General features: G+C 41.4%; 1 protein-coding gene across 9 annotated transcripts; it reads right to left on the reverse strand.

Annotated features, from left to right (window-relative positions):
* Positions 1 to 1508: 1508 nt before the first annotated feature.
* On the reverse strand, positions 1509 to 25125 carry ZNF821 (zinc finger protein 821). 9 transcript variants are annotated; one of them, XM_088800268.1, is made up of 9 exons: positions 25110 to 25125; positions 18089 to 18151; positions 16674 to 16761; positions 15308 to 15424; positions 8050 to 8175; positions 5184 to 5329; positions 4452 to 4556; positions 3337 to 3503; positions 1509 to 2479 (listed from the first exon to the last, which is right to left on the reverse strand). In XM_088800268.1, exons 4-9 carry the CDS (start codon positions 15345 to 15347, stop codon positions 1828 to 1830), a joined length of 1236 nt encoding a protein of 411 aa, XP_088656394.1. In that variant the 5' UTR covers positions 15348 to 15424; positions 16674 to 16761; positions 18089 to 18151; positions 25110 to 25125; the 3' UTR covers positions 1509 to 1827. The 9 variants fall into 9 exon arrangements, with proteins under 9 accessions (XP_088656394.1, XP_074170742.1, XP_019612864.1 ...); XM_074314641.2 differs by lacking the exon at positions 25110 to 25125 and adding an exon at positions 18812 to 18950; XM_019757305.3 differs by lacking the exon at positions 25110 to 25125 and adding an exon at positions 18812 to 18950 and having other exon boundaries at positions 8031 to 8175.
* Positions 25126 to 26701: the final 1576 nt, after the last annotated feature.

Consider the following 26701-nt stretch of genomic DNA (forward strand, 5'->3'; position numbering starts at 1 on the left):
GCCATCCGGGAGCTCAGCAGCAGCTCAGCTCAAGGTGCCGTGTTCAATCTTAGTTGCAGGGAGCAGAGCCCACCATTTCTTGTGGGAGTCGAGGAGTTAAACTGGAAACCTTGTGGTTGAGAGCCCACTGGCCCACGTGGGAATCGAACCGGCAGCCTTCGGTATTAGCAAGGAGCTCCAACCACCTGAGCCACCGGGCTGGCCCCTAAGTGCATTATATATCAACAATCATTTGTTGCTAATACTATTTCCATTTTGTGGGTGGGGAAACCAAGACGGAGATCAAGTAACTTGCCCAAAGTTATACAACTATTAAATAACAGTGCAGAATTTTAAATCCAGGCATCTAACTCCTGAGACTGTTACTTTAGTTTGTTGTGAAAATTAAATGAGATAATCCATGTAAAGTGGTCAGAATAATCTTTGATACACAGTAAGTATACAACCATTTTGAAGGATCCCAAGTAGCCCTTCAGTAAGGAGTTCAGTGAGAGAAAGGCATTTGGTTCAATGAAGCACTTTGCAATGCCCAGTACACAGTAATAAGCTTATTGAAAGTTTTGTATTTTTCAGACTATCTCAGCCTGCCTGGTAGGAATTAACCCTAGTTTATTGGGGGGTCAGTTTACACTATTAAGTAGCCTTGAACCTATGGAGGTCAGAGAAGAGTCCAAGTTTCCTTATTATGATATCGGAAGAGGTCCACATTCCTGGCATAGTTATTTTTCTGGCTACAACTTAACTAGGGCACTTCCTTCTGGACTTCAGGACCTATAATTATCTAAACTGTACACAACCTTTGGTGCAGGCTAAGGAAAGTTCTGTGCTCGTTCTGTACCATCACAGCAGCTTTTTAGAAATGATCTCAGCTCTTGTCTCCTCCATGGTTTGGCAGCCATCCAAACTGCCAGAGGAGTCATTTTGCTGTAGCCGTGACCACTGTTGACTTTAGCTCCCATATCACTTTAAAGCTGGATTATCCTACCTTGGCTTTGGAGAATAAATAAAAAGATGGATTTACTTCTTTTCCCAAACATGAGTTTCTTGGTGCTATGACCTTAATATTGCAGCTATTTCTAGGAACATACTCCTAAGTGCAGCTGTCTGAGAATTTTAGAAGTCTGACAAACTGAATTTGGCTTGGAAAAGTAGCCAGCACCTAGTCTAAATACCACATCCTCTTGAGAAAATGCCAGTTACGAGGAAAGGCGTGTACTTTTGAGTCTGGAAAAGGTAAGCTAGGTTTCAATAGCCCTTGGACCTGTGGATTACCTTCGTTAGTTGTGGGAGTGGGTCCTCACAAAGTCGACATCTGGTCGTTAAAGTCAGTTACACCTCACTTGTAAAGGCCCAAGTAAGGGATCTTTGCTTGGAGACCCTTCGGTGAGGAGCACTCTCCCTCAGGAAAGGACAACGCCAAAGCCACTGCCTGAAAACTTCCACCCAGGTCTCTCCTAGATCACTTTATTTGCTAGAATGAAATTGAGAGAAAAGCAGGAAAGGGCCAGTAAAGATAAAATTAATTTATTTGCCCTCACCAGCTCCGTGGGCCCCACTGGGGCCCCACAGTCCTAGCATGCCCTGCAGCAGTGGGCTGGGGAGTCCAGTTCTCCGGAGTGCCTGCTCCCTTGTCCAGAACTGCCTTGAGCTGGGTCCCGCCTGACCCCATCATCCTGCTTCCACATGCAAGAGGTGCCCAGGTCCGCCTGCAACAAACCTGGGCCTGCCTCGGGCAGCAAGGACAAGGCCCTGTGGGTGGCTGCAGCCTGATCGCTGTGGACTTGGGTGGGTAGGTGAGCGGGAGGGCAGAAGGTGGGTTAATGTGGTTCAGTGCAGAGAGCTGTTCTGTTCTTCAAAGGCCATCTTGCCCAGGAGCTGGCTGTCCAACTCCACCCCACTCACAGGGAGCTGGAAGAAGTTCATTTCAGCTGCTAAGGCTGCCATGGCAGAAGGGTCCTGGCCAAACTGAGCTCGCAACATCATGTCCATTTTCTCCAGCCTCCTCTTGAGCCGCTTGGCCTCCCGCTCCCGGATGAGCCGGGCCTGCCGCTTCTCCGGGGTTTCATTGGCCCTCTTGAGCCTCATGGCCTCCCGATCCCGCTGTAGCCGGCGAGCGCGCTGCTCGTCTGTCTCTTGCATGCGCTGTAAGCGCTTGGCCTCGCGGTCCCTCATGCGCCTTACCTCCCGCTCCTCGGGGGTCTCATTGTCCCGCCGGCTCTTCTTGGCCGTGCGCTCTCGTTCCAGCCGCTGCAGCCGTACTTCCAAAGGCTCGTTCTGTCGACGGAGGGCCCACTTGCGTACGCTGGGGGTCTGAGCTTCCAGTAGCTTCCGGTAGGCAGCACAGTTGTTGCATACAAGCAGAATTCCAGCAGGGTACACTGGAGGACTAAAGGCAATGTCCTTCCCCTCAGCACTGGAGGGGCCCTCACTGTGGGCTGGGGGTAGGGATTCCATATTAAGTACTTCAGGAAGTTTCTCGCTGGAAAGCAAAAATTTTTGATGGTTAGTGTCACCTTATAGCAAGGCTCAGGTATCCATCCAGTCCCGAATTACTTGTCCTGCCATGCCAGTTGCTCCAAGTTCACCACTAGGGGTCAGTTTGAGTGCTTGGGAGACCCCCCCAACCCCCACCCCCGCTGTTCTTCTTTGGGCTAGGGTGTCCTCCAAGTCTTAAAGCCCACCTGGAGTTAAGAGACTGAGCTAAGGGTCACAGCAAGCCACTAGAAATCAGATGGGCCCTTACAATGTGCAGTTTTCATTCAAGCCGGAATGATGGTGTTTGGTAGGAGCTGTGCAGGGCAGTCCTGCTGTGGCAGGAGGCTCCTCCTTGAGGTAGAGGCTGCCTTCAGGGGAGGTACATTCCACTGGCTCAACCATCTCCCCTGGCCAACTCTGCAACTAGGACTACGTGTGACACAATTCACACAATTCCTCTCTCCCGGGACACAGGACACAGTACGTCTTCACATCAGGATCCTCTCAGCACCCTTTAACTTTCCCCTTGCTTTATTATGAATGTTCTTGGACTTCCCCACATCTCTTTCTAGATGAAAATATTATTCTGATAGGGGAAAGAAATGGGAATTCATTTCCTTTTGGGGATATCTAATGGAACAGACACATTTACTGGCCTCATTGTTTGTATGAGGTTGGTCCAAAAGTAATTACGGTCTAAGAGGTTAAAAATAATTGCAAAAACAGCAATTACTTTTGCACCAACCTAATATTTCCAAAGAGTCAAGAATCAGTAGCCTTTGGATTAACCTATCTCTATCCTTTACTTTGACCTAGGAAAGCAGAACCCCCCACAACCAGAGGGTTAGTTACCCGGCTAACCTGTTAAATGTGGCATGGCTGGTGAAACGGGCTCCACACACAGCACAGTTAGACCTCTGGTCCTCTGAGTGGATGAGGAGGTGGCGACCCAGTGACCCTGGGGAGCTAAGGGCCCTGCCACAGACAGGACACATGTAGCTCTTGGCGCTCACCACTGCAGCAGTGTGCTGTAAAACAGAGCCTTCATCGGTCAACTCCCGCCACCTCCAAGACAAGCTACACTCACTTAGGAACGACTTTCTGGGAAACTTCCCCTTTCCTTAGTCTCAGAACAAGGGACTTGCAACTATTCTCCCCATTTAGCACCTAGAAAATTAAAAATCTCTTGTATTACGGGCCTTCAGAAGGGCCAGGCCATTCAGACCATTGCTCACATGTCCTAACTGAGTTCTGATGACATTCTGGGACATGTAGCTGAACTGAGGAACAATGGGGCTCCAAAGCCAGGGCCGTCTTCACAGCCTGAGAAGAATTCACACTTGGGATAATTTCTCTGACTGCTCGCTCACTCTGTGCAGGTCTAAGTGCAGGCGGAAGGAGCAACACAGGCCAGTCTAGAAGTTGGCTAGGAAGACTGGTATCTATAAGGGATTTAAGTGCCCTGCCTTCCCCTCAATCTTTTAAAAACAGTCTTCTCCTATCTTTATGGTATGGTAAAACCCAGGTTGCCACGTGTGCTGATGCCTTTTCAATATAGCTCATAAGACAGATGCTCTGTGACTGGATCAGGGGAAAAAAACACAAAAGTTTGTCTTACTCTGACCCTCTTCTTTATACTAACTTTCTCCAGTATTTCTGAAACATTCCTGTTAACTCATTTTTGTTTCTTTAAAACAAACAGAGCCCTCATTATTAACAGGTGTCAATTTTTATTCCACTATTTAAAATATGCATTAAGTAATTTTAAAAAATGATACTTAATTTTTATAGTATGTCTGCCTGGGAACCCCAGAACTTAATTTACCCAACATAGCCCACTTATTCTCCAAAATGTTCTAAGGATTGGAGTGGAGTCAATGAGAGCAACAACCCAAAGTTCCTCTGGGAGCTGCAGACAAAGGCTAAGCAAGCTGCTGGCGCTCGTGTTCCAGAGCCTGCACCTCCCCACCCCATACCTGGTACACGTGAGCAATCAGCTGCTCCCGACTCCCACAGTCTAGTTGGCAGAGGGGACACTGGCAGAGTCCAAGTAAGGGGTCCGAATTCAAATTCTCTGGGATCTGCAATTCAGTAAGTGGGCAGTTAATTAAGCCTGTTGACCAGTCTCTTCCCTGCCCCTACCACCTTTAACAGGGTATCCTGTTGTAAGGAACACAATCTGAGATCACATATTATTCTTAGGTTTCCATACAGACCAAAGGGAAAACTAATGGTGAAAGGGAATTAAATTTGCACCCATGTTCATTTTCTCCACGGCTTCCTGCAATAAGGACAAAGGACTGCCACAGAGAGAGCATCTCTGTTTTTTACCCCTAAAGTAAACTGTAGAGAGGATTAGCTTTCCCCTGCCACGCTTCTTGCAGGAATTTTCAGGAAACAATTTAATGATAGGATGGCACTTCAGGTAATACTTTGACTTAAATTTGCAAGCATATTCAAGAGTACACCTCAGGAAGTCAACTAATAGTTTTGCAAAGGTAGCCATTCTGTCTGGAAAGAAATGGGGAGTTTCAGGAAAGAGCTGTACATGGGTGTAGTGATATGTGGGTGGATAAGGACAGCCGAGTGTGATGAGACTTGTGTGTCTGAGGTGTGGGTAACTGGTGCTATTATATGCGGATGAGAGGCATCAGGGCCTAGTAGAAGGGTCAGGGGGTTCCCGGACTCAGGAGCCATTTGTCACTTGCCTCATGCTCTACCACTTCGTTCCCACCAATGGGCTGTTCTGCATTTTCTAACTCTTTTTCCACCTTGACCACCCCTCCATCTTCCTCTGATGTGTGGGAAGAGACTTCATCTTGTGTGGTCTCCTCTTCATCACCCTCACTGTCACCTGGAACACACAAACTGGTCACTTGTTCTCATTTTTGCATAAATATATCTTGAGTTGCTTTCCACCCTAGACTTTACAGCCATAATGGAAAACATTTTCAGATCTTCCATGACAGTTTCCATAACAGTTTGTATCAGTGCTTAGTTGGGTACAAATCATGTTAAGTGGAAGCCAGAGATAGCTGTTGTTTATATACTCTAGAGAAAATCTGAGGCAAAACTGCATTGGAAAATGGTTATTGGGCCCTGTACATTATCATAAAAATAATAACTTCTTACACATAGTTCTCAAGTATCTCACACTTCAAATCACACCTCCCACATACCTCACACCATGCTCATTCCCACAACATACCACCTCTGACTTACCAAGCCTGCTCACTGATTTTATTAACTCCTTTTCTCCATAAGCCCCTGCACCATTTCTCCATGGTATCAACCTACTATTCTGTTTTGAGCCCCTCTAATCTGTTCTCTCCCAACAAACCCCACTTGAAGGACACACTTAAAGAAACACCAACAAGTTTTTCTTTCCTCTAATCAATAAAAGAGGCTGTAATCAATTAGGTAAAAATGATGTCACTTTATAGGGAAAAGGCTGTGCAGTACAATGGAAAAATTAGCACATCAACCAACCTCCAGCAGTTTGTAGTGGCATTTGACTCACTGCGTTCTTATTATTCTGCTAGTAATTTAGCATTTTAGCTAAATTAGTCCATTGTTTCTGTTGGTTCTTTGGATTATCTGATGGATGACTGAATGCATTAAGTAGAGGGAACAAGTCATTCTTTACTTTAGGATGAAATATAATTTATTGTGACTAAAGTAAGAATTCAGTGTTTTAGGGGGCAGGATGTGGCTGTGGGGAGGTCTGCCTGTGGCTGGGGGATCTGCAAGGTTTGTGTAAACTGATTTTCTACCCTAATATTAGTTACAAAATGGTGTGTGGGGGGAAATAATTAAAAAAGAAAGAAATTAACCCACTGTAACAAAGGTAGTTCTTTTCTAAAAGGAAAATAAAGTGCTAGTACCTTGAAGATCAGAATAGGAAGCCAAACCTAGGGAAGTTGTCAGCCTCCAACCCCATCCCAACCCCACCTGGACCTTTGGGCCTGACTGTAAGCCAGAGAGAAATACAGGAGAGAGTCCCACCCATCTTTTCTGCATCAGCAGACTCAGCTTGCCAGCTAACATTGCTTCTTGTCTTCTCTCTCCAATCCCTTACGTAATTTCTAAATCCACCAGTATCGGGGCAAAACTGATTACATTCCCCTTCTTCCTAAGAAAATCTAAGCAAATTATCTGCTAGTAGTTAGGTGTGTCTCTGGTAGATACTCCACTTGGTTCGTGTGCTGGATTTGATATGGTATATGTGACTTATTTCACAGCCCAAAGCTTTAGTTTGAATCCCTCTGAGTAATGAAGGATTGGCACAGATTAGATCTGTAATACTTGTTAAGATTAGTCTAAGACAACATTATATCAAACTCATTTTTATAATCTATCAAAAATCCAAATATATCTCTCTACTAGAAAGATTAAAAAAAAAAAAAAGTGTGGGGGTGGTCGGTTTTCTCAGTGGTTAGAGCGCAGTGCTCTTAACACCAGTGTCACTGACTCGATCCCCACATGGGCCAGTGAGCTGCGCCCTCCACAACTAGACTGAAAACGACTTGACTTGGAGATGATGGGTTCTGGAAAAAAACAACTGTTCCCCAATATTCCCCGATAAAAAAATTTTTGAAAGTAAATAAATAAGTGTGCCATGTAGAGGAATGATGCATCTTTTCCAGAATGGAAGCTTATTTGACTTTACGGATATTGTCATTCCTATCTTACTCAAACCGGTGGCTCCAACAAGTTTTATAGAAATATTTGGGTTAATATTTCTCTACCTGAGCAATTAATTGGTAAATTATTGTTTTTGTTGCTAAATTATTAGTTTGAGGGGAAACTGAAGTTCCTAGAAGGTTGCAGAACTCTCCTTCTTCCTCAACCCCAAATGTAAAGAATCTGAAATGCCACCCTGAATTAACACTAATAATAACCAATATCAGATGGATGAGATTAATAAAGTGTGGAAATCATTCTAAAAAATAATGTATCTCAAAGTGTATTTATTCAGACAGGTCATGGAACAGATGACCACAAGGCTCAACTGGTTACCCACCATTGTCTTTCCCATCTCCTAACCACAGGGATCTACTTAGGACGTGGTGTGGGAAGGAAAGACCTCAATGTTAGCATTTTATATGATGTATAATCTCACTGGTATGTAAATCCTCTTGTATGACATTAAAACTAGGCCCTTGAGCAAAAGTTTCATTAATGCCATTCTTCCATTTTATTAGTTATGAATAAATAGATCCAGGGAAACAGATTTTTTTTTCTTTCATTTGACCTAACCCAGCGGCTGCTTGGGCACTAATTATTCTTATGCCCCTATCTATCACAATCACAAACATATCCGTGTATGGCACTGTGCCAACTCAGGGACTCCTGAGTTAAAAACAAACAAAACTCAAAATGCCAAACCTGTTCTCTCTGTGGATAAGCACATGCCCATACACCTTAGAACACCTCTGGGAGGGAACACTGAAGACCCACACCTCTCCTTCTTCATGTCTTCCTCCCAACCCCATGCACAATCCCCAGAGCACACACACTCTGACAATTCTTCTCCCATTGCCCTGAGTCATTACCAGAAGGTGCAGAACTCACTGCTACTGGAGTCCTGATCTCTTAGTTGTTGGATAGCTTGTCGCTGACTGCCAAGGTCTCCAGGAAAATCAGTTTTCATCATCGCCTGGCGGGCTTGCTCTTCTAGCCCAGCAAATACTTGATCCCCTGGTGGTCAAAAGGAAAAATAGTCAGGCCACCAGCTGGGCAGCACATCCCTAGGCAAGTGGGTTGGAAAGTCGGACCATCAAAGGTAGGAGACAGGCAGATACCGTTTGGTGGAGTCATTCATCTCTAAGTCAGCTTGTTGCCTACAACAGTTTCTGGGTACAGCTACTCTTCCTGGGAAATAAGCCAGCTGCTCTAGAAAGCATCATTTGCCTCCCTTAAATCCTCCTTGACTCCTTTTCGAAAGGTGATCAAATGCTACTGTACAAATTTAGCTTCAGAATCTCAATTCCATTTACAACCTTCCATTAGGATTGGGGAGATAGAGGTAAGAAGAGGCAAAGGGGTAGGATAAAGATAGGGCAACAAATCTGGGCACAATCTTTGAATCTTAAGGTACTAGCATTATGCCCTGACTCAGTGACTATCTCTGATTACAAACAAGTGCTTAAAATAATCCAGCTAAGTAACAGTATCTAACCCCATCTTTCATCCACTCTCCTTCTAAGACATGCTCTGGAAGTTCTTCCTTGACTCCCTTTCTAATGTCTATCAGAATTAGCCATGAGAAAACCAACAACTAGTTGAATAATGGATTCAAAGGAGAACAGATAATATATGAACTCATTTCTGCTGAGGAACAAACTTCTTGAAACATGCCATCTAATGTGCAACAAATATCTCATCTGGTATTGGTCTAATGATCCAATGATCCAATATGGTCTTTTTTTTTTTTTTTAGTAAGGAGTATCAAAAAGCCCTGGACCCCTCCTTGATTATGCATTTACTTCTGATGAACTCTGCCTAGGATCTGTGTGGTTACTGAAGAGTTAACATTTAAAGGCTCTTATTTCCAAGAGGCCAGGCATAAGGAGAAAAGAGAATTGGGTTTCTCCAGGTTTCCATGATCTCAGTCAGAGTGGAAACTACAGTCCCCATTCTCCAGCCACCAAGAGAGAATAATAAAAAGCCCTAGTGAAATGTTTGACAATAGACCAATAGCGCTTTCTTACTGTAGAGAGAAAGGGAAGTAAACAGGCTCAGGTTCCAAGGCAGGAAACAATGATGAAGGAGAAATGAACTGGTCAGTTGACCTGCACTAGTCCTCAGGCAATGAAACAACGGATGTGAAGTAGGCTTCATGTGAAAGGCGTTTGTTCAGCAAATATTCATTGAGCATTTACTATATGCTAAGTGCTAAACACTAATAATAGCTAGTATTTGGCACTTTCTAGTTCCAGACTCTTATGTTAAGTACTTTGTAGTTGTTACCTTACCTTAATTCTTTGCAAAATTCTATGTGGTAGGTATTACTACTCAAATTTTACTTAGGAGAAAACTAAGGTCTATGGAGGAAGTAAATATTCAAACCCAGGTCTGCCCAACTCTTATATCTATACTTTTAAACTGCTTTCCAGTAGAGATGTAAGCAGAAAGTTAAGCGGTTCATCAGAGTGGTTTTGCTGAAAACAAACGCTGTCTCTGTGAAAAGAAAGGCTCTGATCCTAGTGTTACTATTATCTTCAAATCATAAGAAAATGATAAACACAATCCAAATATCAAAATAATCTTCCCAGGGCCAGTATATAACCAAAGGAAGCATCATTTTGATGGTTCCAATATTATGTGACGTTACCATGCCCGGGGTTAGAGTGACTAGTATTATAGCTACTCTGACTGATACTGTGAGTGGGAGTCGAGGTGGTTAGTGTTCAAATATACTTCCAGCCAAAGAGCCCTCCAAGTAAAGGAAAAATAAGCTGCTTTAAGGTCCCTTTTTATAATACTCAACATGATACCCTGGATACACATTACTAGTAAGGAAAGCAAAAAGTGAATTCTGTGTTATAGTGTCTCCTTTCTTTGCAGAAGTAAAATATTTAATTTCTCCATATTGGGTTCACTGTAACCACAAGACCATGGCCAACTGGAATAGTTACTTAATTCTTCTGGGTAGATGCATGTTTTTGGACCTGCTGGCTGTGGGCAGATACGGCACTAAGGAACAACTTATATACCAGCATGTAATTATCAACGGTCAGATCATTCTCATCAGTGATACTGCTCATCTCTAAAGAAACGTAGCCAGAAATCTGCTAGGTTTATAGAATACTAAGAACATACACTCCCCCACCTTCATAATAGGGACTCACTATTGGATTAGTAAAAGGGCATCTAAAAAGATATGTACTTTTCAATATTAGCTAGTAATTCAGTTTAGTCTCCATCAACTGGAGCTCAAAATTTATTTTTGTCTATTGATTAAACAGAGAAGGGTCTGTTCCATACAACTTCCCTATCTAGGACTTTTGCTCACCTAGGCAATCTCACCTTGGACAGTTGGGATATATTAATTCTGTCATTCCTTTTTGGCAGTTCGGAGAGAAAAGCTGTGCTCTTATATTTTATTCTATTCCTGATTTGAGAAAAAGGCTAAGGTAAATTTTATTCCTCAGGGCTATTCCTATTTTAAACAACCAAAACAAACTATATAAAAACCATTAAAAAAAAAAGTCTGATTTTGGCAGACCTCATAGGACAAGATATGTGAATGACCTTCCGATAGTCATTATTTACCTAATCCTTAAAATCTGGCCCGGTGGCTCAGGTGGTTAGAGCTCCATGCTCCTAACTCCAAAGGCTGCCGGTTCGATTCCCACATGGGCCAGTGGGCTCCCAACCACAAGGTTGCCAGTTCAACTCCTCGAGTCCCACAAGGGATGGTGGGCTCTGCCCCCTGCAACTAAGATTGAACACGGCACCTGGAGCTGAGCTGCCTCCCGGATGGCTCAGTTGTTGGTTGGAGCGTGGGCTCTCAACCACAAGGTTGCCAGTTCAATTCCTCGACTCCTGTAAGGGATGGTGGGCAGCGCCCCCTGCAACTAAAATTGAACGTGGCACCTTGAGCTGAGCTGCCACTGAGCTCCCGGATGGCTCAGTTGGTTGGAGTATGTCCTCTCAACCACAAGGTTGCCGGTTCGACTCCCGCAAGGGATGGTGGGCTGTACCCCCTGCAACTAGCAATGGCAACTGGACCTGGAGCTGAGCTGTGCCCTCCACAACTAAGACTGAAAGAACAACAACTTGAAGCTGAACAGAACCCTCCACAACTAAGATTGAAAGGACAATTTGACTTGGAGAAAAGTCCTGAAAGTGCACACTGTTCCCCAATAAAGTCCTGTTCCCCTTCCCCAATAAAATCTTTAAAAAAAAAAAAAAATCTGGCTGTCTGGAATTATCCTATTATACGAAGGTAGTAATACTTGCTAAAAGTATGTCACATTAACGTAAACATAATGTGATCCACAGAGATACTAGTGATTAGGAAGTGTTATACAATTGCCTGCTTGTATAATGTAGAATTATTATTTCCCTCTACCTTGAGACTGTTGGAGTAGGTTAAAAATATCCTCTGTCTCTAGATATAAATGTAGGGCAACTATCTTATTTAACATGGGTATTTATTTGTCTATTAATAGTTGAGAACGAATCATCTAAGCATCATAGTAGAAAGCAAGGTGCTACCTCTCCTTACTCTCTTATGAAATCAAAATACTGTTTGATTTGGCTAAGGTTTTTCAGACCAGAGAAAAACAAGGCCATGCAAACAAGTTTGTAGAACAGATGAGAAGCCTGAGATGAAAGTTATTAGAATGGCAAAGATTTTACAATTCTCTTTCTTGAGTCCTTAGTGCAGTTAAATAAATGCAATTTCTGGCTGACTGAAATAAAGTGTAGCAGGTGAAACATATTCTAACAGAGCAGATGTCAAATTAAAAAAAAAAAAAAGGGAGTGAGGGACTTAGGATTCCATTTCTAGTTGACAGTCTCTGTAAGGTGCTATCACATTTGGGAACATAACCATTTACCTCACAAGGACGCCGACAGAATGAATGAAGATAAAGCAAGTTGTATTTTTTAGAAGAAAAGGGACTTTAAAGGCTTTTTTCCCTACTTCTCTGTAAAAGCTCAAAGATTTTAATTGAAGTTGAAAGTTTTTAATCTCGTATGTGCTCTGCAATCTGAAAACAAAAACTCTTAAGAAAAAAGTTTTCCTTTTCTTAGTGGTTTGCTTGATGTAAACATACCAAATAAGTGTGAAAGGCACTCTTATTTTCAACCTCTCTAGAAAGAGCTGACAAACACTTGTCCTCAGAACGGATGAGTTGAAGCAGTAGGGTGGGAAGAAGGTCTAACAGAGATTTCAGCCCAACGCAGTTTCTCTGTGACTAACAATTCTGGGCTTTTATTCCAAAAGCTCTCGTCAAGTCTATTAATGAACTGGATAAAACACAAGAGTCTGCCTGGATATTTCTGGGGAAAGGAGAGATCATGACGGTAATTTAGATACACACACAGACAGTCCTGAGGAAAGCCAAGTAAATGTCAGAACAGCCTGCCCATTGGCTTCTCAAGTGGATAGAATGCATGGTGCCAGGCTACTGCAGTGGGATTCTTAATATATTCTTTTAGGCAGGCTTTGAGCTTCATGCCACACAATCTTCTTCTTCCCAGAAGGCAGATCTAATGGAGCTCAGCCATTATTCTGCTCAAGTGCCGACTGGCTTTGATATTTAAGCAAAGCTTCTGCAGACTTTCCTGCCTCCCAGACCTTGAGTCCATTCCATTTACTTTAAATAGATGAGCAGCATTAAATTCAATACATTTGACTGGTTCCATTTCACTGCAAGAGGATAGGAGACACAAGTGGTCAGAAGACTGAAATTACCTATTTCTACTTTCCATTATTGTCACAGGCTATGAGAAAACCTTTCAAAAGAGGCAGGATCAGCTTTAGTCCCCAAACAGTAAATAAATAGAAGGTCCTCAGAGACCAGCAAATCGGTGTCTTTTCTTCTTTGGTCAAGCTTAGTCCATCACCTGAGAAGCCTTCCCAGTTCCCTGCCCAAATGAATCACTGAAAACAGCCCCTCCCTGGGGGTCTGCTTATTAGCTGCAGCTGAACATTTCTATTCACAGCTCTCTGCATGGTCACCAACACAGGAGCTGCAAAGTCCCACCTACTCCACCACAATACAATGTTCACTTGCTCTGGGAATTGCATTTCTGCAGCTGTGGATGTGTGATATTCTCCCCTCTCCATGGCCTATTGGTCCATCTGTTTCCAACTCTAATGCCAGCTCATCCTGGGTTTGACTGACTGTAGTGGGAGGAAATGCAGCTGATGCATATATGATATGTGGACACAGGCATAGGCCACACAAGCTTTTACTGGTTCCCTTGGCCTTACCACAATCACGCCATCATCTCCCTAGTTACTTTCCTCAAATCTAACCAGTCTCTTTGGACAGGTGGCTTTTATAGGCAAACGCCCAACTCCTATGACTGCCTTATTGTGAACTCATTATCTCTACTAAGAGTACCTTTTCTGCTCTGCCTTCTTGGGGTCACATCTGTGTCTTATCAGTCAGTACTCACCTTCGACCAGAGAGAAGACAATCCTCCTAAACCATTGTGTTAGATTGTGCTGGAGATACTTCATTTTATGTCTCTTGACAAGCCTTACATTCAGGCCCACTAAATTTTACTGTTTTAGCAGGAATTTCTAAATCCTTCCTAAACCACTCACCTTTATATTAAACAGACTTCCACATCCACCTATTCCAGAATACACTCCTAGAAGCATCCAACTTGTTCTGTCTTGTAAAATTATTCCAGGACTCAAAGAATTAATTGTATATGGAGGTTTGCTACCCTAACCTCATTATCTTGTTAAAGTCCTCTTAATTTCTCTGTTCCTACTGTTTTCTCTTCTATTCTTAAAATTAGCCAATAAGATAAGATACATAGTACCTGGCAGGTAGTATGTTTTTAATAAATTTTAGTCCCCTTATCTTAACTCCCGTCTAATCTCTCCTTGCAAATGTAGGTTTTTCTCCCTTTAAAAAAATCGCTCCTATGTTACCTCTGAATTCTCTTCAAATGTTGCTGTACTTTAGTCAGTCCTCCATAATAATAAGGAGTTATTTGTCTCTTGTAAATACTTGGGTAAGATGCTTATCTCCCCAGATCATAGGAACTGGTTAATTATCTCAAATCTACATAGATATAGTTCTGATAGTTTAATAAGGTACTTTAAGGTACTTGAACACCCTCTATGAGCAGTGCTAGAAGTACAGAGAGAGAGCAGGAAATAGGTATATATGAGATATGGTCTCTGCCCTCTAGAAGTTTACAGTCCAATTACTGAAATAAAACATACATACAGAACTGTAGAGAAATAACACAACACAATAGTACATACCTGGTCTTCCTGTTACCAGGCTCTCCCCTGTGTGATCCATCCTTCACAATGCCGTATAGTCCCAAAACACTGCCTTCTAAATGTCACTCCACTCTGCCTGGTTAAAAACCTTCAGTAACTCCTTCCAGTCTACACAATGAAGTTTGAACTTGTCCTGGCCTTCAAGCCGCTACAATATAGAGTCAAACACCTCCAACCTCATGTCTCTGACTTCTGGACAAATGACAGTTCTGCTTCATCCCAAGTCTCCTTGTCCCCTGAACACATCATAAGTATTCCCCCTTGTGTCTTTGCTCACATAGTTTTCCCTACCTGATTTTATATTTCCCTTCCTTTTAAAAAAAAAAAAAAAAATCCAGTTTCTACTTTCTAGGACCCAGTTCAAGTTCATGGTCCAGGGCCTATCCCATCAGGCATTCCCTTGCTACCTCAGTCCACGGACCTCTCTCCCTCCCCTTAACTTCTGTAGTACACACAGTCTGTAGCATCCCTATTTGGCACTTAGTATATACTGTGTGTGTATGTGTGTGTGTGTGTGTGTGTGTGTGTGTGTATCTGTGGCTACATTACAGTCTTACATATCCTTATATTGTTTTATAGCCCGGGCATCTAACATATGGCTTTGCACGGAGTAGATATCCTATAAATGTTTGTTAATATAAGGATGAACTAAATACACTTACTCCTAAGACAGGTTTCGACCACCTTCTTCAGCAACCAGACACACTTTAAATCCATCATGTTCAACACTTTTAACCCTTTTTTCTTCACAAATTAGTGTGAGCCTCTCACCTAAATTCAGATTACTTTTTTCCATTCCAACCCTCAATGTTCCCAGATTCCAGAAGACAAAGCCCCAATACTCACAGTGAACTTTATTTGGATTTGTCTGTTTCCGACGGGACATGTTTCCCTGATTCAGGAACTCTGGCCTTTCCCAGTTTCACGACTGGATATGTTACTACCTCCTTGCAGGGTGCTGACCTATAATAAAAAGGATATTGTTAGCACATGTCATTTTGCCCAGATATTACACAAAATTAACATTTAAAGACTTTTAAAAATAGTTCTTAAGTATATAAAACTCACCAGTTATAAATAATTGAACTAATTAAAGAAAGACATTAATAAACCTGTAGCACAATATAAAAAGTCCCAAGAAGTTTAAGAGGGGACTCCTTTAGAGGATTTAGAGAATTTCACTCTAAATCTATCTGTTGAATCCAGAATACTGTTAAGCAATTATGATCAAGGTCACAAGATAGAAAAGAAAGCAAACAACTAAGGCAACCAGAGTTAGTAGTACAGAGGGCTCAAAGGGATAACCCCAGTGAATTATACAAGGAAGTGAAGGAAGCTAAACAGGGTGACAGCTCACATGCCTGCGGGAAGTCAAGCCCTGCAATCTGCACCAATGGGGAGCCCCAGATGTTTTTCAAGAAGTTATCTCACCAGGAGGTGACAAAGGCATCACATCCCTATGAGAAAGGAAACGTCTCCAAAACTTTTAAGCATCTGTAAATGAAAACACAGGAAATACAGGGCACTAAAGCAAATCAGACTTCCAGTGTTGAAGATGGGTTCTCACCAGAAGAGCCTGATGCCATCCACATTGTTGAGTACTAATTCAGCACTCCAGTGTGAAACACCAACCTGGCCCTGCTCACAGGCTCTGCAGTGGTGGTCAAAGTTAATAACTTTAGTGCCTCTTCTCAGTCCAGCCTCTATGTCGCAAAGGTATCAGTGGGAGAAACAAAGAGAAAAGCTCCCCAAATGAGAAGTGCTGCAGAGACATGCACCTGCTTCCCTGAAATAGGAGGGAACAGATACTTAAGCCTGGAGGTTTCTGGTTAGTTGTAAGACAGTCTTTCCCAGCAGTAAGTGTTGTTAGAGAGTCTGAAATGAATTAGTATTGGAAGCTGTGACATTTTCTTTGAAAGATAAGAGTGAATAAACAGATAGAAACTAAAAAGAGACAGATTCTTTTTCCTACCAAAGACGAGGGATCTAGTCACCCTCTAAGTTTTCTTTCAGTTCCTGCCTTCCCAAATTGTACTCACACTGAATAAGCAAATATAAAATTGTAGTTTATCGCTTTAAGAGACATGAGAAGCTACTACTAGCTATACTTTGCAATTCAGTTAGTGAAGACTCACCTCCTGTTATGCCAACTAACTCCTCTATGTAGCTAGAAAGGAACTCAGACCTGTAATCAGATCCTGCCTCCCCTTACCAAAAGAAGAAAGAAACCGCAAATGGCAAAGACAGGCCTCCACAGGAAGTGGCAAAGGAAGCAGCTTTCAGGCAGTCTTCTATCATATCTGCATATCAAACACAGTTCTTTTTCAGACCTTTAATTAAAAAAAAAAAAAATCTCCAAATATACATAAAAATCAATTTTAACTATTTGGAGGGAAGTATGCTGAGTGTTAATGCTAATGGTATGTGTTCTCTATTCTAAGTTTTATTTATGTAGATCATTTCTTTCTAATCAACTAGTTATTTTATTAATGGAAGCAGTGAATGAGATAGTCCACTTTGGATAATATACACTTTTCCTGTAAGTCTGTGGAATCACAAAGTAGGAAGCTGAATGAAATGCAGGTTATCTTTCATTTTTTCTAAAATTTGCAGAGCTACACCTCTCTATTGTATAAGGAAAATACGAAATCTTAACTAATCTTTAAATTTTCTCCCCATCAAGATCAGAAATTCAAACTGTGAGATAAAGGTAATAAAGATCCTTCTGAAGGAAAGCCAAATAATTTGAGACAGGCTCTATTCAAATCATCTTGGTGAGGCAACAGTTCTATACTAATGCTACAAGTCGGAAACAGATGCGCATCTGCATATTTAAATCAGCACTGTCCACTACATCTCATAATCCTCCTAGTGGCCAAACGGGGCGCTGACCAGATGGTACCCAATGGGACTTCACACCTGAAGGATTAAGGAGAAAATAAGCAAATACACTCCCTCCCTCAAAAAAAGCCTTGGGTGGCCCGTTAGCTCAGTTGGTTAGAGCCTGGTACTGATAGCACCAAGGTTGCTGGTTCGATCCCCGCATGGGCCACTGTGAGCTAAGCCCGCCTTAAAAAAAAAAAAAAAAAAAAAAAAAAAGCAGGCCCGTGGGGTCGTGGATTCTTGAAAACAAGTAAGAAAATAAATAAGTAAATAAATAAATGGCACTGGAAGTACATTCTTGACCACACACAAGATCTCAGGGGTTAGACAACTGTTTGGTAGGCATTACAAGCTAATAAACTCCATAGACATATTGCCTGAAAGATTACTCATTCAGTTTTACTATGAACACTGCCTCAGTTCCCAAGCCTGAATTTGAAACCAACACAATAATGTAAACGGATAGCTGCCTGAACATCACCATCTGGAAGAAAACCGGGATGGAAAGAAAGGTAAATGTTGAGATTCAGGTCTACAAGGGATTCTATTTTAAAAGGAAGGCAGCTTTGTCTGTCTTTAGAATGAGGTTCGGAGTCCTTGGGAGGGGGGCCAACGTCTCTCCCCTTAACACTGTCCCTGCTCTCCCACAGGTGTTGGGTTGCAGCTTCCAGCACACACCACAGACTTTAAGCAAGGAAAAAACTAGTGAAATCCAAGCTTTAAGAAAAGAGGGTGCACTCCCACCTCCAGCTCTCGTGCGGTTCCCACGGAGCAAAGTAAACTCGCCTGAATCCCAGTGATTTGTATCTGCCAAAAAGGAGAGGACAAGAAAGCTGGTCACGTAGTCGCCTCGCTGTTCACCCTGTTCCCACTTCTCTTTGGTCTGGAGCGTGTGTATAATCAGCCGAGATGGTCCCTCTGGCTTCTTCAAGCATGAGCTCAGGTAGATTCCCGGGAATTATCACAGACGAGAGCCAGTGGTCTTCCGAGGCGGCTCAGACAAACCCTCAGACAACACAGTCTTCTCCGAAATCTAAATTTAGAAGCCTTTCAGCAAGACGGCGACGCCGGACTGATACCCGGGTCTGCACTCCCACGCCCATCCTCCCCCTCCCCCAGCTCCTCCCCAGCCTGTCAGACGCCGGGGCCGTCCGGGCTGTTCTCGGCCAACCCGACCTGGGCCCACGCGGGGAGGACGGCTGCGCGGACACCCCTACCGTGGCAGAGGGACTGAAAGAGGAACAGCCGGCAGGGAGCCAGCCGGGTCCGGCCTCCTCTCGGGAAAGCGGGGCAGGGGGTGGGTCGGAGCTTGGGCTGCCCCCGCCCCCCCCAGGCCAGAGCGAGCCCCTACCCCCCTCCCCAGACACAGACAGACAAAAGGACCGACAGCCGGCGACCCGGTGGGAGGTGAGGAGCCCCTGCATCCTCAGCCTGGCCCCAGAGGGAAGGAGTCGGGAGTCTTTTTACCCCGCGCCTCGGCGCTCCGCCGCGCTCCGGGTCCCTGGGCCCCGCCTCCGGACAGACGGACCGCCGGACAATGGGCCCCCGGCCGCAGCTTGGGTCGGCCAGGCCGGGGCTCTCCGGGACTGGGCCCCGGCAGGCGGAGGGCGGCTGCGGGCCGAGCTGCTGGCGGGGAGCCGAAGGGCAGAGCTGCACACGGACAAAGCCAACGGCAGACAGACAGACGGAGGGGGAAAAGATGGCGACGCGGGCGGCGGGTGCGCGCTGTTCGCGCACCCGCAGCGAGTGGGGCGCGTGCACGAGCCTCTCCTCTCTCCCTCCTTCTCCAGCCTGGTCCCCCTAGCCGCTCCCCAGGCGCGCGCTCGGTGTTGTGGGCGGGGCTTGAGGGGAGAGGGGTCCCGGGAGGCGGGACTTAAGGGAGCATCCAATCCCAGACGTTCGAAAGGGGCCTCGCCTTCATCCTCGCGCCCCACGGACCACCCAGCCTCCCACTCTCCTTGGTCATTCTCTAGCGTTGTCAGCCTCTCAGCTCCTCCAACTCCTCCTGGACCTGTAAACTCCACCCTCACTGTCAGCCCTGATCCTGGTTTCCTACCCCACCTTCGAGTTCAGCCACAAAACCCACATCCCCCAACCACAGCTCCACCGCAGGCTCCCCTCTCCTTAGTCCGACCTGACTTAGTCTCACCCCCCCAACCGAAACCATCTTCCCTTCGTTGCCCCACACTTCACATTTCTTCGACTCCCAAAGCATTTAATGTGACCGAGACCTAGGGACCACGAACGTTTGTAGGAGGGGCTAGATTCAGGTCAGAACCTCGGAGAAGAAAAATCTTTAGTTTTTTGTTTCTTTAGATATTTAAGTCTCCAACATGATTCTCAACCAATAAAATAACTAGCTGTAGACCTACCATAGGAGCATAAGATTAATTTAGAGCAGGGTAACTTGTGGCACTGTTGCTACTTAAGGTGCATTTGGGGCAATTGAGAGTGATTAGACTCACTTCCTAATTAAACCTCCTTCCCCGTCATCGTCTCTTCTAGTTCCTCACTACTTTGCTGCTTCTCATTCTTTCTTCTTGTAGAAGGCCTAAGCCCACCTCTGACATAGCTTACTTGGAGAAGTAGGGAATACGGTGGGAAAAAGATGGAATCGGGTACTAAAAGATCCAGCTTTGAGTCCTACCCAGCTCTGTCACTGATTAGCCTAGTGACTTTGAGCAAGTCACTTCCCTATTCTGAACCTCTGCTTCCTAAAATGGATAATAATGTAATAATTCCTGGTCTCTACTCTCATAAGGTTGTGTTAAGTAAAATGAACATATGAAAGCATTATGCAAATATTCCTTATGATTACTGACCCTACAAAGGCAGAGCTAATGAGGATGCTGACTGACCCTTGCTTGTAAAGCAACAAGTCCTGGTATTTGCCTAAAGTGCTCTTGAAAAATGTCCTTCCCATAAATCTCCAATGAGATCATATCATTGTCTGCATCTTGTGTTTGATGTGAGAGAATGGCTGTATTGAAGGATCTTGGTCCTTCACAATTCTATGGTAAATAGCTCATTCACTCATTCATTCATTCATTCATTGTAGCCGGAATATTTAGGTAGGAATTATTATTCTTTAACTTCAGTTAAGGAAACATTTTCATTTCATTTAAAATTTTAATTCCTAGGTAGCCAAAAATTGAATATTCTCATCCAACCAGAAAGTTTTTAGAAAGTTTCGTTTAAGAATGCAAACTGGAAAAAACATTGGCTTTTATACTTAACAGTAATTCTTTTTTTTTCCCTACATCATCCCTGAAGTGGTCTCCCTAATAAGACAAGTGTCCATCGGATACCCTACAAAATCTTTACATTATTGATTCCCCAAACTGACTTTTGTATTCCCGTGGCAATCTTTTGGTTACCAATTGTGCTTTCTCATCCCCTCACCTTCCCCCTTATCCCCACCCCCATCTAGCAACCCTCAGTTTTTCCTCTATGTCTCTGAGACTTTAACAGTAATTCTTAATGAGTGTAGACTGAGGGATACAAACATAGCTTCATTATGTCACTTAAAGATGGCACAATTGACATTTTCAAAATGAAAGTTGCTAGCAGGTAAAGCATTAGGAGAAAGCCTCCAGTGAAATTTCTTGGCTCATCATTAAATTACTATGTAAAGTTGAGCAACTTGTTCCATCTCTGAGTGGCAAATAAAATGGGATCATAATAACGCTATTCTTATAATCTTCCTGTGCCCTAGAAATGCCTCTGAGGTGTTGTGATTCAGGGTTATAATCAAATAAGGAAAAATTATAAAATGAGGAATTAGTTTATTTTTCCTCTGCTTTTACCTAAACTTGTTCTGTATCTAGATGCAGAGTAATTTATTATGGATTTTTTTCCAGCTTCATTTTTTTATTTTCCCAATTCACTTACATACTTATGCTATTATTTTGCAACTTCAACTGTATTAACTTTCTCTTTAAATATCTTCCTAATCTGTTTTACATTTATTGGCTTCTACAATGACTTTATTAAAGTTTTACATTACAACAGTATTGGTGGGATAATTTAAAGAACTTCATTAAAATTTTTATTTGATATAATTCACATACCATGAAATTCACCCCTTTAAAGTGTGCAATTCAGTGGTTTTTAGTATATTTGCAAGGTTGTGCACATCACCAGTATCTAGTTTTAAAATGTTTTCATCACCCCAAAAAGAAACCCCCACCCCCATTAGCAGTCACACCCCATTTTTCCTCCCCTGACCCCCTGGCTACCACTAAACTACTTTCTGTTTCTATGGATTTGCCTATTTTGGACATCTCACATAAATGGAATCATCCAGTATGAGGCCTTTTGTGTCTGGTTCCTTTCACTTAACAATGTTTTTAAGGATCATCCATGTTTTAGGATGTGTCAGTATTTAATTCCTTTTTTATGGCCAAATAGTAGTATTGCATTGTATAGATATGCAGTACCACATTTTACTTCCATTCATAAGTTGATGGATATTTGTATTGTTTCCACTTTTTGGCTATTCTGAATAATGTTGCTGTGAACATTTGTGTACAATTTTTGTGTGAATACATTTTCAATTCTCTCAGGTACATAACTAGGAGTGGAATTGTTGGGCCATATAGTAACTCCATGTTTAACTTTTTAAAGGAACTGCCAAACTGTTTCCTAAAGTGCCTGCATCATTTTATATTCCTACCAGCAATATATAAGGGGTCCAATTTCTCCACATCCTGGATTACACCTGTTATTGTCTGTCTTCTTCATCAGAGCCATGGTAGTGGATATGAAGTGATATCTCATTGTGGTTTTGATTTGCATTTCTGTAATGACTATGGATGTTGAATTATCTGCTCATGTGCTTTTTATTGACCAGTTAGAGAATGTCTATACAAATCTTTACCCATTTTAAAATTGGGTTGCCTTTTTATATGTTTGTAAGAGTTGCTTTTTTTTTAATATTCTGGATACTAAACCCTATAGGATATGTTTGCAAAATTTTTCTTCCGTTCTGTAGGCTGTCTTTTCACTTTCTTGATAGTATCATTTGAAGCACCAAAGTTTTTTATTTATATGAAATCCAATTAATATGTTTTTTCTTTAGTTGCTTGTGATTTAGGTCTCATTTCCTAGTCCATAGTCATGAAGATTTACACCTGTTCTCTTATAAGAGTTTTATAGTTTTAGCTCTGACCTGTAAATCTTTAATTCGTGTTGAGTTAATGTTTATAGAGTTGTGAGGCAGTGAGATACAACCTTATTCTTTTGCATGTGGATATCTAGTTTTCCCAGCACTATTTGTTAAACAGTCTATTCTTTCCCCCATTGAATTGTCTTGTTCTCCTTGTTGCAAATCAATTGACCATATATATACGGGGTTTATTTCTGGACTTCCAATTCAATTCCATTTACCTATATGTCTATCTTTATGCCAGTATCATAGTCTTGATCAGAGCCTCATATTTTAAGGAGCTAGTTTAAACTTTTGAATTTATATTTAGAATCTAAAATTATAAGTTTTCATTCTTTTGAATTCATTTAAGGAAAAATTAAGTTTTCTAAGATGATTACAATGATGATCAGTGTCATGGAAACAATTTGCTTTGAGAACTCTTTTAATCTTATATATGAATCCAAATCAGAGTAATAGCCGTGATTTAATGCATTTTTCTTTTCATTTTGTGATAAACTCAATATATATGAATTGAAGGTAAAACCAGGATGCAAATTATGTATATGATGTCAAATCTCAAGATCTGGGTTCAAGATTTGATCCTGGCACTTACACTGTTGACCTTGGACTCGTCACTTTACAGCTCTAAGCTTCACTTCCCTTCTATCATAACTAACAATTATTTCTGACCTACAGCTGCTTCATAGGGATGTTGTGAGCCTCAGATTGAGGTAATGTGATTGTAAGTACCTTGTAAATTGCAAAATGCCACAGAGATAGTTGCTATTTGTATATAGCCCTAATTAATGATACTAATAAGTTCTCTGAAGTATCACTCCGTAAATACTCTTGATTTTTTTCCTAGGTCTTAGGAAGATAGATGTCCAGAGTGATTCCTATTTCATTTTATATTCTTTAGCCTAAAAGCTTTCTGAAACTTTCCCCTTCCTAAATATCAGTACTTAAAAAAAAAGGCAAATTACTCTCTGCCCATCATCTTTCTTTTTTCTCTTACATAATGTGTAGCACTAAATATGTTAGGCTTGATGGGCAACATAGGGTTTTGTCACATACGCCCCTCTCTCCCCCTTTTTTTAACAACCCACTAACAATGTAAAAACCACTCTTAGCCAGAGAGGCTGTACAAAAACAGGCCTGACTGATTTTGCCTGCAGGCATGTTACGGACTCTTATTCTGTTGGGTTCAAGCTCTACATCAGGTTTTAATTTCAGCCACTAGTTATAATCATTTACACAAAAAAGAGTTACTAGTTAACTAACCAAAGAAATGTTATTTGTTACTTTCCAAGCAGTAAAACAGGATTTTCAAGTGAAACAGGGTGAGTCAGTTTTTGTTTTTTGGATTATGTTTTGCATCTGAATAAAACTGGTCTGTTTAGCTAGGAACAGAGATACTATTTTGAATAACTGGCTGGTTGTGGTACAATTCATATTGATGTATTTATTATAGGATCTAAATAATTAGAAAGGGCAGGACACAGGTGATGATTGCTGAATCCAAGCCACTGTAGAGTAGGAAGCAACTTTTCTAAATGAATCATGTCATTTTTAGCAAGACATGGGTTCAATGGCACTTTTCACTCATCTTCACTGTCATTGTTTGAACAAACTTGCAATAATGTCAAGGATTCCAAACATTATCTAAATACACTGTGCTACTGAGGGCATGGGGAAATAGAAATTCTCACACATTGGTGGTGTTGGTGTAAATTGATACTTCCTCTTTGAAGGGTAATTTGGAATTATCTGTTAACGTTAAAAATATACCTACCCTTTGACCCAGTTCTTCTGCTTCTGGGAATTTACCCAATAAGTATAATACAATCCATGCAGGCAAATATCTAGTCATTGTAGCATTGTTTATAGAGGCAAAATATTGGAAATAACCTAATGCTGATCAAAAGAGCAGTGCTTAAAAATTATGGTACACATATACTATGGAATATTATGCAGCTCTTTAAAAGAATGTGAATTATTGATAACTACTGATGTGGAACAATCTCCAAGATATGTATCTTAAAGCAAGTTATAGTACTATACAAGTTACAGTATAATATGTATAGTATGCTACTATGTGTTTAAAAAAAGGCATATATATATGTATATATGTATATATATACATATATATATGGTTTTATATGTGGGAAGAATGTTTTTATATTACTGGGAGAATTTTGATAGCATTAAATGTTTTCTGTCAGACACTGTTCTAAGAGCTTTCATAATTAACAAATTTGATCCTCATAACAACTTTATAAAGGTAGGTGATATTATTCCCATTTTACAGGTAAGGACACTAAGGCACAGAGATTAACTTGCTCAAAGGCACAAGAATCTGTTAACAATGGTTATTTCTAGAGTGGGGGACTGAAAGATAGGGTCAGAAGAAGGACACTTAGTATTCATTGTACATCTTTTTCAGATGTGTGTGTGTGTGTGTGTGTGTGTGTGTGTGTGTGTGTTTTGCCATGTTTATGTCTTACTTTAAAATTTTTATTTTTTAAAAATTATCTGTACCATAAGGGCAAAAGACTATCATGAGCATACCATTTACAGGATAGGGCTTTGAGAAGGAATCTGTTCCAGGCCTCCTACCTAACTTCTGGTGGTTTGCTGGCAATCTTTGGCGTTCCTTGGCTTGTAGATGCTTCACCCTGATATCTGCCTTCATCTTCACATGGTGTTCTCCCTGTGTGTGTGTGTCTGTCTCCAAATTTTACCTTTCTATAAAGACATAAATTATATTGGATTAGGGCCTACACTGATAACCTCATTTTAATTTGATTACCTCTATAAAGACCCTATTTCCAAATAAGGTCACATTCTGAGATACTGGGGGTTAGAACTTGAACATATGAATTTTTGGGGGGGCTATGCAATTCAACCCATACATGGGTGTCAGATTTTTAATATACATACCATCTAACCTAGCAACACCACTTACAGAAATCTGTCCTTAAGAAATAATCTGAAAGTATGCACAGATATTCTTAGAAGGATATTCACTATAGCACTTTACAGAACATTACTGAAATCATTACTAAATATCAATAAGGTTTGGCTTAATAATCGCATACCTGCTTCCATTGTCAAAGATGATATGGATCTATATGTATTGACATAAAAAGATACGCAGAATGTATAAAGTATAAGAAGTAGTTTTACTGAACAGAGTGCATATTATTATTCTATTAGTCTTAAATTTTAAATACACATTATTTAAAAAAACATTAAAATTGTGATACAGGTCACGTTTGACTTCTGCGATTACAGGAGGTGCTCAAAGTGGTTACCATCAGTGTAATTTTAATACAGTTTTTCTCCTTTCTTAAAATGTGTATACATATTTTTGGCACCCTCTGTATATATACATATATATATATATATAAATTTGGAATAATATATTGCAAAAAAATAATGGCATGGAAATTGTTATATAGGCCTTTCATTTTATTATACCCTACATACATATATATTCTCAAATTAGTAAAAACAATAAACATATTTCTACTCTGAAAAAAACAAAAAGTATTAAATCCAGTCCCTTTTATTCTGCTTTTAAATTAAATGTGGAATTGAATCAGAATGTACTTATTGCTTAGTCTGGTAGTTCCTGGAGGAAAACTACCATTTCCCATGTAGATATATAATAGTCTAGTACACACACACACACACTTTCTGTTTTCTGAACTATTTGAAAGTAAGTTGCAGACACCATGATCTTTCACTTCTATAAAGTTCAGCATGCATATGCTAAGAATAAGGGCACTTTCTTACTGAACTATATTACAACTATTACACCTGTGAAAATTGACAATAATTTCATAATATCTACTATCCAGTACATATTCAAATTTCTCAAGTTGTTCCCCAAATATCTACTTTTTTTCTAACCAGGATCCAATAGTTTCATGTATTTCACTTGGTACGTCTCTTTAGTCTCTTTTAAAAATCTAGTGCCAGTTTTCTTGTAGAGATTCCACATTTTGCATTTAAATGATTAGTATATATACTGTTTGTTTAATCTTCCCACGACATAGCCTTAATTAAAAAATTCTATGATTTTTTTTTTTATTGTGGTGAAATGTACATAATATAAAAGTTACCATTTTAACCATTTTTGTTTGTACAGTTCACTGGCATTAAGTACGTTCACATTATTGTGCAACCATCACCACCATCTATCT

This window comes from Rhinolophus sinicus, chromosome 8 (assembly GCF_057876585.1).
Source record: "Rhinolophus sinicus isolate RSI-liver-muscle chromosome 8, RSI-T2T, whole genome shotgun sequence".
Lineage (NCBI taxonomy): Eukaryota > Metazoa > Chordata > Mammalia > Chiroptera > Rhinolophidae > Rhinolophus > Rhinolophus sinicus.

Coding starts and splice junctions, on each gene's coding strand:
- ZNF821 (XM_088800268.1), bottom strand. CDS start 15,347: ATGTCCCGTCGGAAACAGACAAATCCAAATAAAGTTCACT. Junction 8,176..15,307: donor AAATCCAAATAAAGTTCACT/GTGAGTATTGGG, acceptor TTTGACCACCAG/GGGATCAAGTATTTGCTGGG. Junction 2,480..3,336: donor AGCCATGCCACATTTAACAG/GTTAGCCGGGTA, acceptor TTTGCTTTCCAG/CGAGAAACTTCCTGAAGTAC.